Below are 15848 nucleotides of genomic sequence, written 5' to 3'. Positions count from 1 at the left end.
TATGATCGATGACGCTTTGCAAACGAGGAACAATGACGTAAAACTCAAATGTAGACAAGTAAATTCAGACTGCACCAAATTTTTCTTCACCAACGTTGTAGTGCGAGAATGGAATAAGCTCCCACCGTCAGTGGTCCAGTGTAACACGATTGACTCCTTCAAAAACAAGCTCGACCGTCATTTCCTTCAACTTAATATTAACTAGAGTAGAAATGCAACTTTTTGGAGCCTTCTGATTTAATGTAGACTCACTTAGGTTTGGACAGACCACCTAGTCTGGACCATGGGGTCTGTGTGGTCTGATTTTCTATGTAAATCTCTCTCTCTCTCTCTCTCTCTCTCTCTCTCTCTTGCTGTGTCATTTAGTTTATTACTTGCCTACTTAAACAAATAAAATAAATGTCAGCCCAGCATTAAGAAAAGAAAATATAATTGTAAAAATACTTCGATTTAAGAGAGAGAGAGAGAGAGAGAGAGAGAGAGAGAGAGAGAGAGAGAGAGAGAGAGAGAGAGAGAGAGAGAGAGAGAGAGAGAGAACCGAACAACCAACCACCACCAGCAATATATCGAGATGCAAAACTTTGACTTAATGTGAAACTGGAAAGTGTCGAGAAAGCAGTATACATAATGCAAGAAGAATACGCAGCTGAGGGGACGTTCTATGCGATGTATATTTATGCTACGTAGTAAAAGTCCATTTCGTTGGAGTTGAAGTTTTAGCAGAAAGTTGGTAAGTCGGAGAAGTGTGTCTGTCTTGGTGGGGGCTTGGGTTTATTCATCATATACTCTCTCTCTCTCTCTCTCTCTCTCTCTCTCTTATTGGTTTGGTAACACTGAGAATGAGGAAGGAAAGGTACAGGACACGCTGGAGTTGGTGTTATTGTTTTATTAAGGAGGAGAAACTGGTGATGAGCTTCCTCTTTCTCTCTCTTATAGATTTGGTAACACTGAGAATGATGAAAGAAAGGTACAGGACACGCTGGAGTTGGTATTACTCGTATTGTTTTACGGAGAAACGGGTGATGAGCTTTTCTCTCTCTCTCTCTCTCTCTCTCTCTCTCTCTCTCTCTCATAATCACTTGAGGAGGGACAAATTGTCAAGACGATTAGTACAGTATATCTTAAAACTGATGACTTCATACTTATCAGTTACGAGAATAACATGAGGTTAAGATATTCTTTTAATAATTAGATAAACAAGCGGTGGTGGCCGAGATAGCGGTGATCGTAGGTGTTGTGATAATGGTGACGGATGTGGTGGTGATATCGGTGGTGGCGTGAGGGTGGAGCGTTAGGAAATTCGTCGTTCTTGTCTTTATTTATTTGTACTTATTTTAGTTGCTTCCTTCGTTTTGCATTAATGGTTTGTAGGTTACTGTATTTTTTAACGAGAGAGAGAGAGAGAGAGAGAGAGAGAGAGAGAGAGAGAGAGAGAGAGAGAGAATAAAAGTGAATCGTAGCATGCATTTGTATGTATGTATGTATGTATGCACGTAGGAAACTATATATATATATATATATATATATATATATATATATATATATATATATATATATATATATATATGTTCATGTCCATATCAGCCATGCTTGCATAGGCTTTCTCTTCTCTCTCTCTCTCTGTGTGTGTGTGTGTGTGTGTGTGTGTGTGTGTGTGTGTGTGTGTGTGTGGTTCATTTACGGATTTTACGCGTTTGGTTTTGAACTACAATTTGAAGGTAAAGCCCTTGCTGTGATTTTACCGATTCAAAAATATATTCACGGGAGAGAGAGAGAGAGAGAGAAAAAGAGAGAGAGAGAGACGATTAACAGTAGCACAAAATCTTACTTTATAAATATTGTTTGCCTGGTATGGATAGGTGGATAAATAACGAAAAAGATAGATAGATAGATAGATAAAGAGAGAGAGAGAGAGAGAGAGAGAGAGAGAGAGAGAGAGAGAGAGAGAGAGAGAGAGAGAGAGAGAGAGAGAGAGAGAAAAAAAACCCCACATTAAAGAGCAAGGGGCGTATACAGGTTGGCTACAGTTTTCATCACTCACCTGCATGTTCAGCACCTGCCTGGCCAAGACTAGGGATTATCACGTCGTTACCTTGATACCTGCACAACGCCTCCAAAGCTGCCGTGATGGAGGGACGTGTGACGGGAGGAGAGAGGGACCGATGGAGACGGGAGGAAAGAGGGGCCAAGGGAGACGGGAGGAAAGAGGGACCAAAGGAGACGGGAGGAAAGAGGGACCAAGGGAGACGGGAGGAAAGAGGGACCAAGGGAGACGGGAGGAAAGAGGGACCAAAGGAGACGGGAGGAAAGAGGTAAGGAGTGATGAGCAAAGCAAGGGAGAGAATATGCGAAGAGGAGGGACAGATGGAGAGAGAGGCAGAGTGAAAGGGCACATTAATAAAGGGAATGGAAGAAAGAGAAGAGCAAGAGAGAGAGAGAGAGAGAGAGAGAGAGTTGTCATTTATTGCAGCTTGTATGTGTTTGCGTCAGTATTGGTGTCTCTTAATTGGTCATGGCATTCTCTCTCTCTCCCCCAAATTTATTATGCTAGAGTTAATATATAGCAGGGCAGAGATAGAGTAAATAGAGAGAGAGAGAGAGAGAGAGAGAGAGAGAGAGAGAGAGAGAGAGAGAGAGAGAGAGAGAGAGAGAGAGAGAGAATAAAGGACAATGTAAATAAAATAAATAAAGTACGGAGATTTTTGCGTTCTTTCCCCTCAAAAACATCATTTTAACATCACCACAGCATCAATACCACTACCACCATCATCAGTCACCACCACCATCACCACTAGCACCATCACCACCTCCATCACCACCACCACCACCACCCTTTTCATCCCCACCACCACCACCTCCACCGCGTCCATTTTTCAGGCTTCTGTCTTGAGTCACGGTTATTTCACGGAGGTCCTTGGGAAGCTGTAGTTGGCGGTGTTACATTTCTCAACGGTTTTCTCAGCCCTCCTTATAGTTATTTTCTCCTCGATCTTCTCTTTTCCATTTTCCGGGCTTTGTATTTCTTCTTGCTTGCTTGTATAATGGTCTCGTGTCTTGTTATTTTCTGTTTTTCTTGTTTTCTCTTTTTTTTTTAGCCCCATCTCATTCTCCTCGTTTACTTAATTTCCTGTCTTTTCCACGCGTCCTCATCATTCGTCCGTTCTCTTAGATATCTTTTCGTATTCAGGTTACCCTTTCATCAACAGGAGCCCATTTTACCGTACGTTTCCTCATTATTCCCTGTTTTCTCAGTTCTTTTTCACCTCTCTCTTCGTCCTCCTCCCATCCTTTTCCTGTCTCGGGGAAGGGATCAGCTCTTGAGGAACACGAGAAGCAGGTATCACCGTTCACCCTCTCGTAAACACTCCGCCCCTTTCCTTTATCACCACCGTAAGCATTATCCGGGTATTCATCACCGTCATCATAGCCTCAGGTGCCCAGCTGAGCCATGTCCTCGTCTCCGTCTACACACCTTATTTGCCACGCATCTGCTTGACAGGAACCAAGGATTATAGTTATCCTCTAGACTAGACTCCTTGACAAAAGCCGTCTCCGTTTTCTTACATTGATAATTATTCTCCTCTGTGTTAAGCTAAGCGAAATAGGCAATATAATTATATCATTTAATGTGTTTGAGTGAGTCCGGTACGATCAGTTTTCCGTCCAGCCTCGTCGAGTCCGCGCCGTGCTCATGGGTTGCTGCCTGAAGCCTTGAGCCCAGTTCACATTATTATCATCACTATTATTAGCACTACCCTTCTCATTGTCATTATTATTGCTATTACTATCACAAGACGTTTGTGTATAGTAGTGAGTAGTTAGATAACATCACGGAAAAAAAACACTTAAGGGATGCTGTACGATCAGTTCTTGTGACATTCACGGCATCGATATTCTCAGACGCTTCCACTTCTCACATCAACTATTTCCAAAGGTCAAAAAGAGATTAATCGGGTTTTCATGAGTGCTTGTTCACAATCATAACATAGAAGAAGGGTCAAAGTGCCACTAGGGCCATTAAACTACCCCTAGAGATGCCCCATAGACTTCACAACTAGTTGACGGGAAATCTCTTCAGTCTTGGCGCGCTGGCTTCGCGTAAGGGGCCGATTGTTATGGCGACTTTCACTGCGACAACTCAAACACACTCTGCGTTCTTACTCCGAATTTAAGTGGAAACAGGACGAAATCTTCAAGTTTTAGTGCATACAAGCAGGCAGGAGTGTCTCTAGAGTGATTTGGTCGAGGATTCAAGGTAACTTATATAAAATAGCACCATGCGTGCACTTTGAAAACGTTGTGTAAAAAATGGCAAATTTGCGTAACTTTAGGTTGAAATCTTTACGTAAAATGAATGATAACTGTAGGATAGTGAAGTCCACAGTTTTACGTATTAGGAAACAAGAAATGTACGTTTAGTTAGTGCCTACATGGCAACTCAGCTCGTCGGGTTCTTCCCCGGGGACGTGCAGGCCGACCTGGACCGGGCCAAGGCAGAGGAGAAGGAGGACGACGAGGTGATCTTGGCCCAGCTTGCCAGGGAGCTGGCCGACGACCAGCCGGACCCGCCGACGGACGAGTTGCTCCTCGCCGCGGTCGGCAACTACGCCGGCTACCTGGCCAGGAAGGTCCAGGCCAACTCCTCTGTGGCCGAGTGCTGCAAGCAGGAGCTTGCCCAGCAGGAGGAGATGAAGATTACCGTGGAGCTCGAGAGGGGCGACCCGCCCTCTGTGATGTTCGACGCCCTGGTCGAGCTGGTCGACAGGGGAGAGCTGGAGACGGGCCGGGCGGTCCTGAAGCGGCCATCTCTCCCAATGGCCCACATGGCGTCCTTCGGGATGTCGCTGTGGGACTCCCTGATGTGCAGGGAGGACAAGAAGGAGCGCAGGTTGAGGTTCCTCTCCCTTGCCATGCGCCACAGGGACGGGTTCAGGCACCTCCTGGAGTTCCTGGCGGCCTCAGACCCGACCTTGCAGGGGTACAGGTGCCAGGAGGGGCACAACCTGGCCAACACCATCTTGCCGCACATCAGCAGGTCCCTCTTCAACTGTTTCGGTGCTAATTTCTCCAAGGACGTGACCTCAGAAGCGAGGAAGAACAAGGCCTTGAAGCAGCCGACCGGCAGGAAGAGGAGCAGTATCGAGGAGGGCAGGAAGGAGACGGCGAGGAACAGGGACGTGTACAAGTCCAGGAAACTGACCGGGGCCCACAAGTCATAGGCCAAAGGCTAAAGTGATTGTTCAGGACGAGGGCCAGATAGCCGGCAAGACGTGCTGCGGCAATAGTGACATCGAATTCAACCAAAATAAGTTGTGATTGTATATAGAAAATGAATATTTTGCTTTTGTTGAGTAAAATTAAGATGTTTCTGCATGCTTTCCTCAAGTATTAAGTTTCTAATGTGAAAATTAAGTGATTTATTAGATGTTAAAAACTTACGTAAAAAATTGCACTAAATAAAAAAAAAAGTAGCTATTTCGGGCAAAAACTTATAAGATATGCTAAATATTGCTATTGATTCTGAAAATATAAGTGATTATCTCTGCATTTGGTGATGTTTGTGCATCTAGCGTAAAATCTGAGGATTTTATAGCCTTTTTAAGTTTTGTTATACTTATATAAAAAACAATTAATCGGGATTTTATTAGGGAACGACTTTGAATTTTTTGATACCGCTGCTCATGGAGACTCATATATGCCTAAGGGAGGTGCCTGTTTTAGTTTCAGGTCGCTAGCTGCTTTGGTTTTGAAAATATTTAAATTTTAAATTTTTGAAAATCGGCCCCCTGCGAATCGGCCCCGCGCCCCGTTTCCCGTCAAGAGATTGTGAAGTCTATGGATGCCCATATCTCCTACAAAAAGCGTGTCAATAATAATGTGTACTTGAACGCCGTAGGTTTGTGAGACGGCTCCCACCTGTCTTCCCCGGCGGCGGCTACCTGCAGAGTGAGGAGTGACCACGCTTATGAGGCGCTGGTGAGGAGGAGGCAAGCGAGTGTTTTATTTGTCTGTGTGCCCCGCGTCAAGAGCATACAGAGAGGGAATAAGGAAGGAAGAAAACACATCAGAACTACACACAGATTGGAGATGAAAAAGTAAATTTCGAGGAAGTTTTCATCAGTTTGCGTGAAGTTGTCTCATGTTCGAGAGGAGGAGTAAAGAGGATTTTTGGCGGTGAGTGATGTTATAGTTTTGATTCCTTCGTCTGATTTATGAAATGGAAAATAAAGTAAACTTCACTTCTAAGAAAACAGAATAATTAGGCTTTCAAAATGATAAACTCTTATTTAGCGACTGAAAAATTAAGTGAAGTTACAAATAACATGGTCATATAAAAAGCTTCCCACATTAAATTTTGTTTATGATGAATTAACTTTTTTTTTTTTTTTTTTTTACGCCTTGGCCTATTGCGCCGGTAGGCTTCTTCCCGGTGGATCCCTGAATTCCTGATGGTCGGTCCAAGGCTTCTTCCCGGTGGGGCCTGATGGTCGGCCCAGCCCGTTCTGGTGCAGGCGAGTGTCTATAGTGGCGCCATCTTGCATTGGCTCATGCTGCCCTCCCGGAGCTCATCTTTAATCCTAGAATCTAGAGTCCGGGTTGATAGGTGGTCTTCTGGTCAGCATGTGGGTAGTTTTAAGCCACTCGGCGGCGGCTGAAAAATCCCAGCTTGGTGGCACCTTTCGGGGATTGAACTCGCGTCCTCCTGAACGCGGGGCGGTCACGCTATCCGTTCAGCCACCGCCTCCTGAAATGTTGTTTGTTTCAATTAATGTTTTACTTGGCTGCTAGCAATGATGTTATCAATGCGTGGGGGTATTCTTGATAAACTGACACGCATGTCATCTTCGATCCTTCAGTGCTGTCATGGCTGAAAAGTTTGACTCACATAGGTAGGTGGTGGTGAAAGGTAACAACACTTTCATAGCTGCTCCACCAGAAATCGGGAACTCATGAAAACATTGAGCCCAGAAGGTTTGTAGTGGCACTGCACTGAATCAAGTCTTCATTTTTTTTTTTTTTTTTTTTTTTTTTTTTACGTCTTGGCCTATTGCGCCGGTAGGCTTCTTCCCGGTGGGGCCTGATGGTCGGCCCAGCCCGTTCTGGCGCAGGCGAGTGTTTATTTTTATTATTATTTTTTTTACAACAAAGGAGACAGCTCAAGGGCACAAAAAAAGGAAACAATAATAAAAAAGCCCGCTACTCGCTGCTCCTAAAAAAAGAATCAAAAGAGGTGGCCGAAAGAGAGGTCAATTTCGGGAGGAGAGGTGTCCTGATACCCTCCTCTTGAAAGAATTCAAGTCGTAGGCAGGAGGAAATACAGATGAAGGAAGATTGTTCCAGAGTTTACCAGTGTGAGGTTTGAAAGAGTGAAGATGCTGGTTAACTCTTGCATAAGGGGTTTGGACAGTATAGGGATAAGCATGAGTAGAAAGTCGTGTGCAGCGGGGCCGCGGGAGGGGGGAGGCATGCAGTTAGCAAGTTCAGAAGAGCAGTCAGCGTGAAAGTAGCAATAGAATATAGAAATAGAGGCAACATCGCGACGGAATTTAAGAGGTAGAAGACTATCAGTAAGAGGAGCAGAGCTGATGAGACGAAGAGCCTTTGGCTCCACTCTGTCCAGAAGAGCTGTGTGAGTGGAGCTCCCCCCACTCGTGAGATGCATACTCCATACGAGGGCGGACAAGGCCCCTGTATATGGATAGCAACTGTGCGGGGGAGAAAAACTGGCGGAGACGGTACAGAACGCCCAACCTCGAGGAAACTGATTGAGCGAGAGAGGAGATATGAAGTTTCCAGTTGAGATTTTTAGTTAAGGATAGACCGAGGATATCTAGTGTTGAAGGTGAGAGCTGAGTGTTGTTGAAGAATAGGGGATAGGTGTTTGGAAGATTGTGTCGAGTTGATAGGTGGAGAAATTGAGTTTTTGAGGCATTAAAGGACACAAGGCTCCTTCTACCCCAATCGGAAATGATAGCAAGGTCTGAGGTTAAGCGTTCTGTAGACTCTAGTCTGGAGTCGTGTACTTCCTGTTGGGATGGCTTTCTATTGAAAGAAGTTGAATAATGCAGAGTGGAGTCGTCGGCGTATGAGTGGACAGGACAGTTTGTTATGGAAAGAAGATCATTGATGAATAACAGGAAGAGAGTGGGTGATAGGACAGAGCCCTGTGGAACACCACTGTTGATAGGTTTAGGGGAAGAACAGTGACCGTCTACCACCGCAGAGATAGAACGGCCGGAACGGAAACTGGAGCTAAAGGAACAGAGATAGGGATAGAATCCGAAAGAGGGCAGTTTAGAAAGCAAAGACTTGTGCCAGACTCTATCGAAGGCTTTCGATATGTCTAGCGCAACTGAGAAAGTTTCACCGAAACGGCTAAGAGAGGATGACCATGAGTCAGTTAAGAGAGCAAGAAGATCGCCAGGAGAACGCCCCTTGCGGAACCCATACTGGCGATCAGATAGAAGGTTAGAAGTGGAAAGGTGCTTTTGAATCTTCCGGTTAAGGATTGATTCAAAAGCTTTAGATAGACAGGAAAGTAAAGCTATAGGGCGGTAGTTTGAGGGATTGGAACGGTCACCCTTCTTAGGTACAGGCTTTACAAAGGCATACTTCCAGCAGGAAGGAAAGGTAGATGTTGATAGGCAGAGAAGAAAAAGTTTGACCAGGCAGGGTGTCAGCACGGAAGCACAGTTTGTAAAGACAATAGGAGGCACTCCATCAGGTCCATAAGACTTCTGAGAGTTGAGGCCAGAGAGGGCATATAAAACATCTGTATGAAGAATCTTAATAACAAGTATAAAGGAGTCAAAAGGGATATGAGTAGGAGGAATATGCCCAGAATCGTCCAGGGTGGAGTTCTTACAGAAAGTTTGAGCGAAGAGTTCAGCCTTAGAGATAGATGAGACGGCAGTGCTCCCGTCAAGGTTAAGGAGAGGAGGGAAAGAGGAAGAAGTGAAATTGGTGGAGATATTTTTGGCTAGGTGCCAGAAGTCACGGGAAGAATTAGAAAAAGCAAGGTGTTGACATTTTCTGTTGATGAAAGAGGTTTTGGTAAGTCGGAGAATAGATTTGGCACGATTCCGGGCTGAAATGTAAAGTTCATGGTTAGTAGGAGTGCGAAGGCTCTGGAACCTTTTGTGAGCTGCCTCTCTATCTTTAATAGCACGAGAACAAGCATGATTAAACCAAGGCTTTTTAGCATGAGGAGTAGAGAAAGAACGTGGAATGTATGCCTCCATTCCAGAGACAATCACCTCTGTGATGCGCTGGACACACACTGAGGGTCTCCTTCCTGGAAGCAGTAATCATTCCACGGGAAATCGGAACAGGAGCGATAGGACAGGATACAGAAATAAGATTGTGATCGGAGGAGCCCAACGGAGAGAACAGTTTGACACGAGTAAGCAGAAGGATTAGAGGTAAGGAAGAGGTCTAGAATGTTGGGCCTGTCTCCAAGACGGTCGGGAATACGTGTAGGGTGCTGAACCAACTGCTCTAGATCGTTGGGGAGAGCAAAGGTGTAGGCTTGTTCACCAGGTTGGTCAGTGAAAGAGGATGAAAGCCAAAGCTGGTGGTGAACATTGAAATCTCCCAAGATGGAGATTTCAGCGAAGGGAGAGTGAGTCAAGATGTGCTCCACTTTAGAGTTCAAATAGTCAAAGAATTTTACAGAGTTAGTAGAGTTAGGTGAGAGATAAACAGCACAGATGTATTTAGTAATAGAATGACAATGAAGTCTTAGCCTGATGGTGGAAAATTCAGAAGAGTCAAGGTCGTGGGCACGAGAGCAAGTGATGTCGTTGCGCACGTAGGCGCAACATCCAGCTTTGGATTGAAATTTAGGATAGAGATAGTAGGATAGTTTAAGGTAGGCGGTGGCCGAACTGGTAGCGTACTGGGCCCACATTCACCGCGTGATGGACGACGCGGGTTCGAATCCCCACGCTACCACTCGGATTTTTCAGTCACCGCCGAGTGGCTTAAAACTACCCACATGCTGTCCTGAAGACCACCCATCAACCCGGACTCTAGAGGAAGCCGTCCAAGCGAATCAAGAACGAGTTCCTGGGGGCAGCATGAGCCAATGCAAGATGGCGCCACTATAAACACTCGCCTGCGCCAGAACGGGCTGGGCCGACCATCAGGCCCCACCTGGAAGAAGCCTTGGGCCGACCATCAGGCCCCACCAGGAAGATGCCTACCGGCGCAACAGGCAACGACGTAAAAAAAAAAAAAAAAAAAAAAAAAAAAGGAGGGAACAGAGTAGAGATTGCTGTCAGTAGTCTCAGAAACCTGTGTTTCGGTGAGGTTTAGAGGAGGAGAGATAGTGTTCCACAGAATGGAAATTAGGTATAAGACCGCGAATGTTGCAGAAATCGATAAGGAGGTTCAAGGAGTTATCAGGACACCTCTCAAGTCGACAGCCAGAAGGGGAGTCCTCCCAGGGGGAATTTATGGTCCCCCCCAGGCGGGGACTCCGAGGCAGTGTTATTGTGCGCCATTTTTAATTTTTAATTTTGGGAAAAGGTGTGTATGTTGTGTGAATGTAGTGTGGTGAAGAAAGAGAGAGGATCTGTCTTTAGGGAGCATGCTGAACTACTCTCTGGTGTTGATGAGACAAAGATTATTATAGTGGCGCCATCTTGCATTAGCTCATGCTGCCCTCCCGGAGCTCATCTTTAATCCTAGAATGTAGAGTCCGGGTTGATAGGTGGTCTTCTGGACAGCATGTGGGTAGTTTTAAGCCACTCGGCGGCGGCTGAAAAATCCCAGCTTGGTGGCACCGGGGGGGAATTGAACTCGCGTCGTCCTGAACGCGGCGCCGTCACGCTATCCACTCAGCCACCGCCTACCCCATGGTATCATCAGATGAGGCTTCTGGAAGCTTCATCTCACTATTCTTAATGAATGGGTTTTCTATCCACTGGTAAGAAGTAGCCTGCTCCTCAGTTAGCTCAGAGAAATAGCTGTTGAATTTTTCCAGCAACTTTGACAGGTGCAATGTTACCTGTGCTCTGACTACACTGAAATGAATGCATGCATATTTTCAAACATATCAGTGATTCCTGACGAGGTACGAACACGCCACAACTTGAGCTTTCTTTTGAAAGCCTCAACTTTTTGGTACTGAGAAATGTTGTTTGTGTTTGCACCTTGCATTGCTTTGTTCAGCTCACTTACTTCGCTGAATATGTCTGCCAGGTAGCTGAGCTGAAGAAGCCACTTATCATCATTAAAGAAATCTGCAAGCTCAGGCCTCTTCTCTGAGAGGAATGTACACAGCTCCTCCCTTAGGCTGAATAAGCATGTGAGCATCCGCCCGCGGGACAACCATCTCACCTCTGTATGCATAAGTAGAGATATATAGTCTGCACCTACTTCCTCACAGAGTGCAGCAAACAGTCTGGAATTTGTGACCCTTGCTTTAACGAAGTTTACAATTTCTACAGCAGCGTTCATAACTGCGTGAAGCCCAGTCTCCAAGTCCTTTGCAGCCAGCATTAAATTTTTTTCTCTGTGCAAAAAACAGTGAGTTGCAATGGCACGAGGAATAACTTCTAATATTCTGGTCACGACTCCTTTATGTCTGCCAGTCATGGCTGCGGCACCATCATTACATATTCCGATGCAATTAGTCCAACTGATTCCATTATCCTTCATAAAGTTAGCCAGAGTTTGAAACACGTCCATTCCTGAAGCTGTTGTTCTCATCTTTTGCAAAACAAAAATTCTTCACACTCTGAGACACGCAACTAGCCAGGGAAAAACGAGAAAAAAACTGGACATTTCGATAGACACATTGTATAATCATGAATTAAAAAAAAAAAAAAAAAAAAAACTGAGCCATGACAGGATTAACTGTAATATGTTGAATCCCCCGTTCTGCGGACCCCTTGATAGGTTTCTGCGGCCCCCTAGAGCTCCGCGGACCCCTGGTTGAGAAACACTATATAGACTGAAAACATACAAGCTTAAACTTGTGCTAATCATTATAAATTCAACAGGGACATAGGCAAAAATTGGTTTACTAACAGGGTGGTGGATGAGTGGAATAGGCTTAGCAGTCATGTGGTGAGTGCCAATACAATTGTCACATTCAAAAATAGACTAGATAAATTCATGGACAGCGATATTAGGTGGGGTTAGATACACGGGAGCTTAGGGTCAAAGGAGCTGCCTCGTACAGGCCTACCGGCCTCTTGCAGACTCCTGCGTTCTTATGTTCTTATGTTCTTAAATTTGATCATTAAACAAGAGGGATGAAGAGAAAAATCTAAGATGTATGTAAATGGCATAAAAGTACTAAAATGAAGAAAAAAATAATTACCAAGTAAATTGGGTTACACTACACATTCACCCATCCTCTTGCCTTGACCCTAACACTGGCAGACCATTACATCGTCACCGACACTAAATAATTTTCCATAACCTATCATAGGTCTAAGATTAATGGTCCTTGTTTAAAGAAAATATTCCCAGTTTTTTTCTCAACTTTAAAGTTCCAGCCAAAGCTGAATGAAGTACCTGAAAAAAACTAACCAAAAAAATATCTGAAGGAAAAAAAAAGGATAAACTGAACACATGAAATCCTTGTAAATTTAATGGCCACTATATGGTCTTAAACCTCTTGACAGGGTATGGACCCCTTTTGAGTTTCCAGTGATGATGTAGCAGACACAGCCAAAGCAAGGCTCTTGGGCGACAGTGGATTATATGACGGAGTCCACTCCCCTGATCAACAGCACTTTCTTGTTTCTTGGGGCTCAGATCTCAATGTTTTTTTGTTTTTTTTTTTTTTACGTCTTGGCCTATTGCGCCGGTAGGCTTCTTCCCGGTGGATCCTGATGGTTGGTCCAAGGCTTCTTCCCGGTGGGTCTTGATGGTCGGCCCAGCCCGTTCTGGCGCAGGCGTGTGTTTATAGTGGCGCCATCTAGCATTAGCTCATGCTGCCCTCCCGGAGCTCATCTTTAATCCGAGAATCTAGAGTCCGGGTTGATAGGTGGTCTTCTGGACAGCATGTGGATAGTTTTAAGCCACTCGGCGGCGGCTGAAAAATCCCAGCTTGGTGGCACCGGGCGGGGATTGAACTCGCGTCCTCCTGAACGCAGGGCCGTCTTGCTATCTGTTCAGCCACCGCCTGCCCTAATGTTGCTTATAAGAGACATGCTATCCTATGTTTTTTAGCTACTACCGCCGCTGCAGTCACTCTCTTCATCTTGTGCGTTGAAGAGCTTCTGTTTGTACCAGTTGGGTAGGATGTCTTCCAGGTTGGGGTCGCAGTAGTGGCGGATGTCACGGCGTGGCGGAGCAGACTTCTCAAAGCAATGAACCACGTCAGGTTCTGCAACCACCCTTCTTTTGACAAAATTGAGGAACTTGTCCAAGACATTGATGCATACGGATGGTTGCCACTTCCCCTGGGGAGGGACAAAGAGTCAGTATCCTACTGAGGATTGTTCTTGAATGTTAATATTTGAACAGTTATCTACGGTAAGTTTTTTTTACCAGTTTTCACAAATGACAAACTCAGGCAGTCCCTCATTTAAATGCCAATCCTGGATCACATAGGCACTTCACTACTAATATATAGATATCCTGAGTCAGCTGCTCTGGCCTGGTCCTACTCCATCTTTTTTAAAACAAAAAAAGAATAAAAAATATTTTTAACAGTACAGGAAAACATTGTATCCTCACCTCAGCCAACCCAGGCATGTCGTCTGTCTGTAGCATCTGCAGTGTGTGCACCACTCCATCACGGTTCCTTTTGCCTACCAGAAGCCTTGGGACACCTGTTAACTTGTTTTCAGTCCACCAATTGTTCAGGAAATACCTGTAACAAAAGTAGGCTACAGTAAAACCTTTCAAACTCAGATTTTAATTTAACTCTGCAAGGCAAAGAAATTTTCATTAAAAAATTCAGTTTCGTATGCCAACAAATAAATAAAACAAATATAAAAAATATTTTCTGTATCAGCATTTTGCAGAATTGTAACCACAAATAGGAGTCTACTCGGCATGGTCCTCATTACCTTTTTTTTTTTTTTTTACATGAACTCTATACATTGGTGGGCCGCGTGACCCGACCCTCTCTCCCGCGCACTCTGATTTATCTCGGCTTGCTTTCGAGTTTTAGCCACATCTCGTGGTCAACAGTTGGCATGGTGTGCCCGCACTAACTTCGTTTAAACGTCCCTGCATTCAAAAGACACGTTAGACATGCAACGTTGTGCAACTGGAGCAACAATTTGCGCCATCATGGCGTCTGACACCAAACCGTCCGAGTTCTGGCGCGGTGGGGGAGGGGGGCACCAATGTTTGTAAACAAAATAGCCTTCACAGATACATGAATGTGGCCATTGTCACCTCTTCTGCATCTTCTTGCCTTCTGCGAATGTTCTGTTCAACTACGATTGCTGCTTCTGCCTATTATAGGCGATCCGTTCCTGTGAAGCTATTAACTCTTATAGGGCCTATGAGAGCTGCTGAGAGAAGATTGTAAGGAAGCTGTTGTGTGGTACGCCATTTTTGTTGTTCACAGCTGATCCATTGTCCTGTTGGACTCATCCCCCTCCTCCTTTCTTGCGGGATGTAGTGGGCCTAAAGCCCCGTTCACACTGTGCCGACTCTGGGCCACGACAACCCAGCGACTTTTCCATTTGACAAGTTGGTTCCCACGCTCCAAGAAGGGGGTGAAGGTTTTACTGGGGTCTTGGTGTCTTGCCGACTGTCTGGGACATTCGGCCAACTAGTTACCAGCATGTCACGACTTCCCGTCACGACGTCGGCGCAACATTCGGCAACAGTCTCAGGACCTCTTTCAAGACATGCCCGACCCTTTCACATCAACACCCAAGACCTCGTGTACCCTAGAGTCGTGGGTAGTCGTGGCCCAGAGTCGGCACAGTGTGAACGGGGCTTAAAGGTCCATTGGATGCAGGGCACGTATCCACGTGACCCGACTCGCACTTCCGTTTCTTCTAAGCATCTCGGAACATTTGTAAGTCGTACCACAACTCGTTTTTTACACTCGTCATGGCGTGCCGTGCTTGTTTGAACATGTACCCGCACCACATACTCTTTCGCTCTCTACCTTCCCACTCCTCAGTCTCGCATGTGTTGTGTTGTCTGCCTACACACTCACACCCGACCCAGCTCTGCATCTCTAAGCTTTGAACATCTTTTAGTGTTAAATGATTATATATTGCTTGTCAGCTGCTATTGTAAAGTTCCGAATTTATTTCACCGCATATCATTGTGTGTGGGGGGGAGGGAGTGATTTGCACAACTCGGAATATTGAATAACTCGGTAGGCAACATTTCCCATCGTGCCGAGTTGTGAAAGTATTACCGTAATGCACAAAACTGATTGACATGCTTACATGTTTTTTTTCTTAATCACATCCTTTTCGGTGAACTATATTATTTCAGCTCAAGGTGTTGTATATGGTTTGAAATTTTATGTGCTAGTCACCATGATACTTATACTTCAGTGTACTATATGGACTGCCATTTATTTGCAATGGATGAATATGAAAGGCCAATGAAATAGTCCAAGTTCACGCTGGGATCATGGAGGGAGAGGGCAGTGAAGGGGAGGCAGCCCATTGAGTTTATCATCGTGATCATTAGAGGATGAAATGTAAAACTGAGTTAAATAAGAGTTTATTAAGGAATATTGTAATTTGCCAACCTTATCCTATTAGTCTGAAACATATATATGGAATATTCTCAATTGGCAAGGATAGCATTCATTTAAATGAGTTACTTCATGAGAGCATGTGGCGGAAGAACATGGGATGATAAGAGTAAATAAGAGGCGGAAATCAGATTTGGTGTGGATGTCA

General features: G+C 45.0%; 2 protein-coding genes across 5 annotated transcripts in view; both read right to left on the bottom strand.

Annotated features, from left to right (window-relative positions):
• The window catches only part of LOC126996285 (uncharacterized), a 79959-nt gene extending 77790 nt beyond the window's left edge, over positions 1-2169 (bottom strand). The window contains exon 1 of the mRNA XM_050856662.1: positions 2093-2169. The gene's annotated coding sequence lies outside the window, so the exon portion shown is untranslated. The remainder of the gene's footprint in view (positions 1-2092) is intronic.
• Positions 1-15848, bottom strand: part of LOC126995945 (uncharacterized) — a 40423-nt gene that overhangs the window by 14429 nt on the left and 10146 nt on the right. Inside the window, exons 5-7 of one of the 4 annotated variants that reach the window (XR_007750844.1) lie at positions 13699-13834; positions 13077-13421; positions 6385-6677 (exon numbers count right to left, since the gene is read on the bottom strand). The exons of 1 other annotated variant lie outside the window; for it this stretch is intronic. Coding sequence is in view for 2 of the 3 variants with exons in the window: in XM_050855863.1 (XP_050711820.1) it covers positions 13185-13421; positions 13699-13834 (373 nt within the window). In the remaining variant the exon portion in view is untranslated. Of the gene's footprint in view, positions 1-6384; positions 6678-12588; positions 13422-13698; positions 13835-15848 lie in introns of those variants that run through there. 2 more of the 4 variants (XM_050855863.1, XM_050855865.1) reach the window with 2 other exon arrangements.

This window comes from Eriocheir sinensis, chromosome 9 (genome assembly GCF_024679095.1).
Source record: "Eriocheir sinensis breed Jianghai 21 chromosome 9, ASM2467909v1, whole genome shotgun sequence".
Classification (NCBI taxonomy): Eukaryota; Metazoa; Arthropoda; class Malacostraca; order Decapoda; family Varunidae; genus Eriocheir; species Eriocheir sinensis.
Note: the sequence above shows the minus strand (reverse complement) of the source record. Positions and strands in the feature narration are given on the sequence as shown.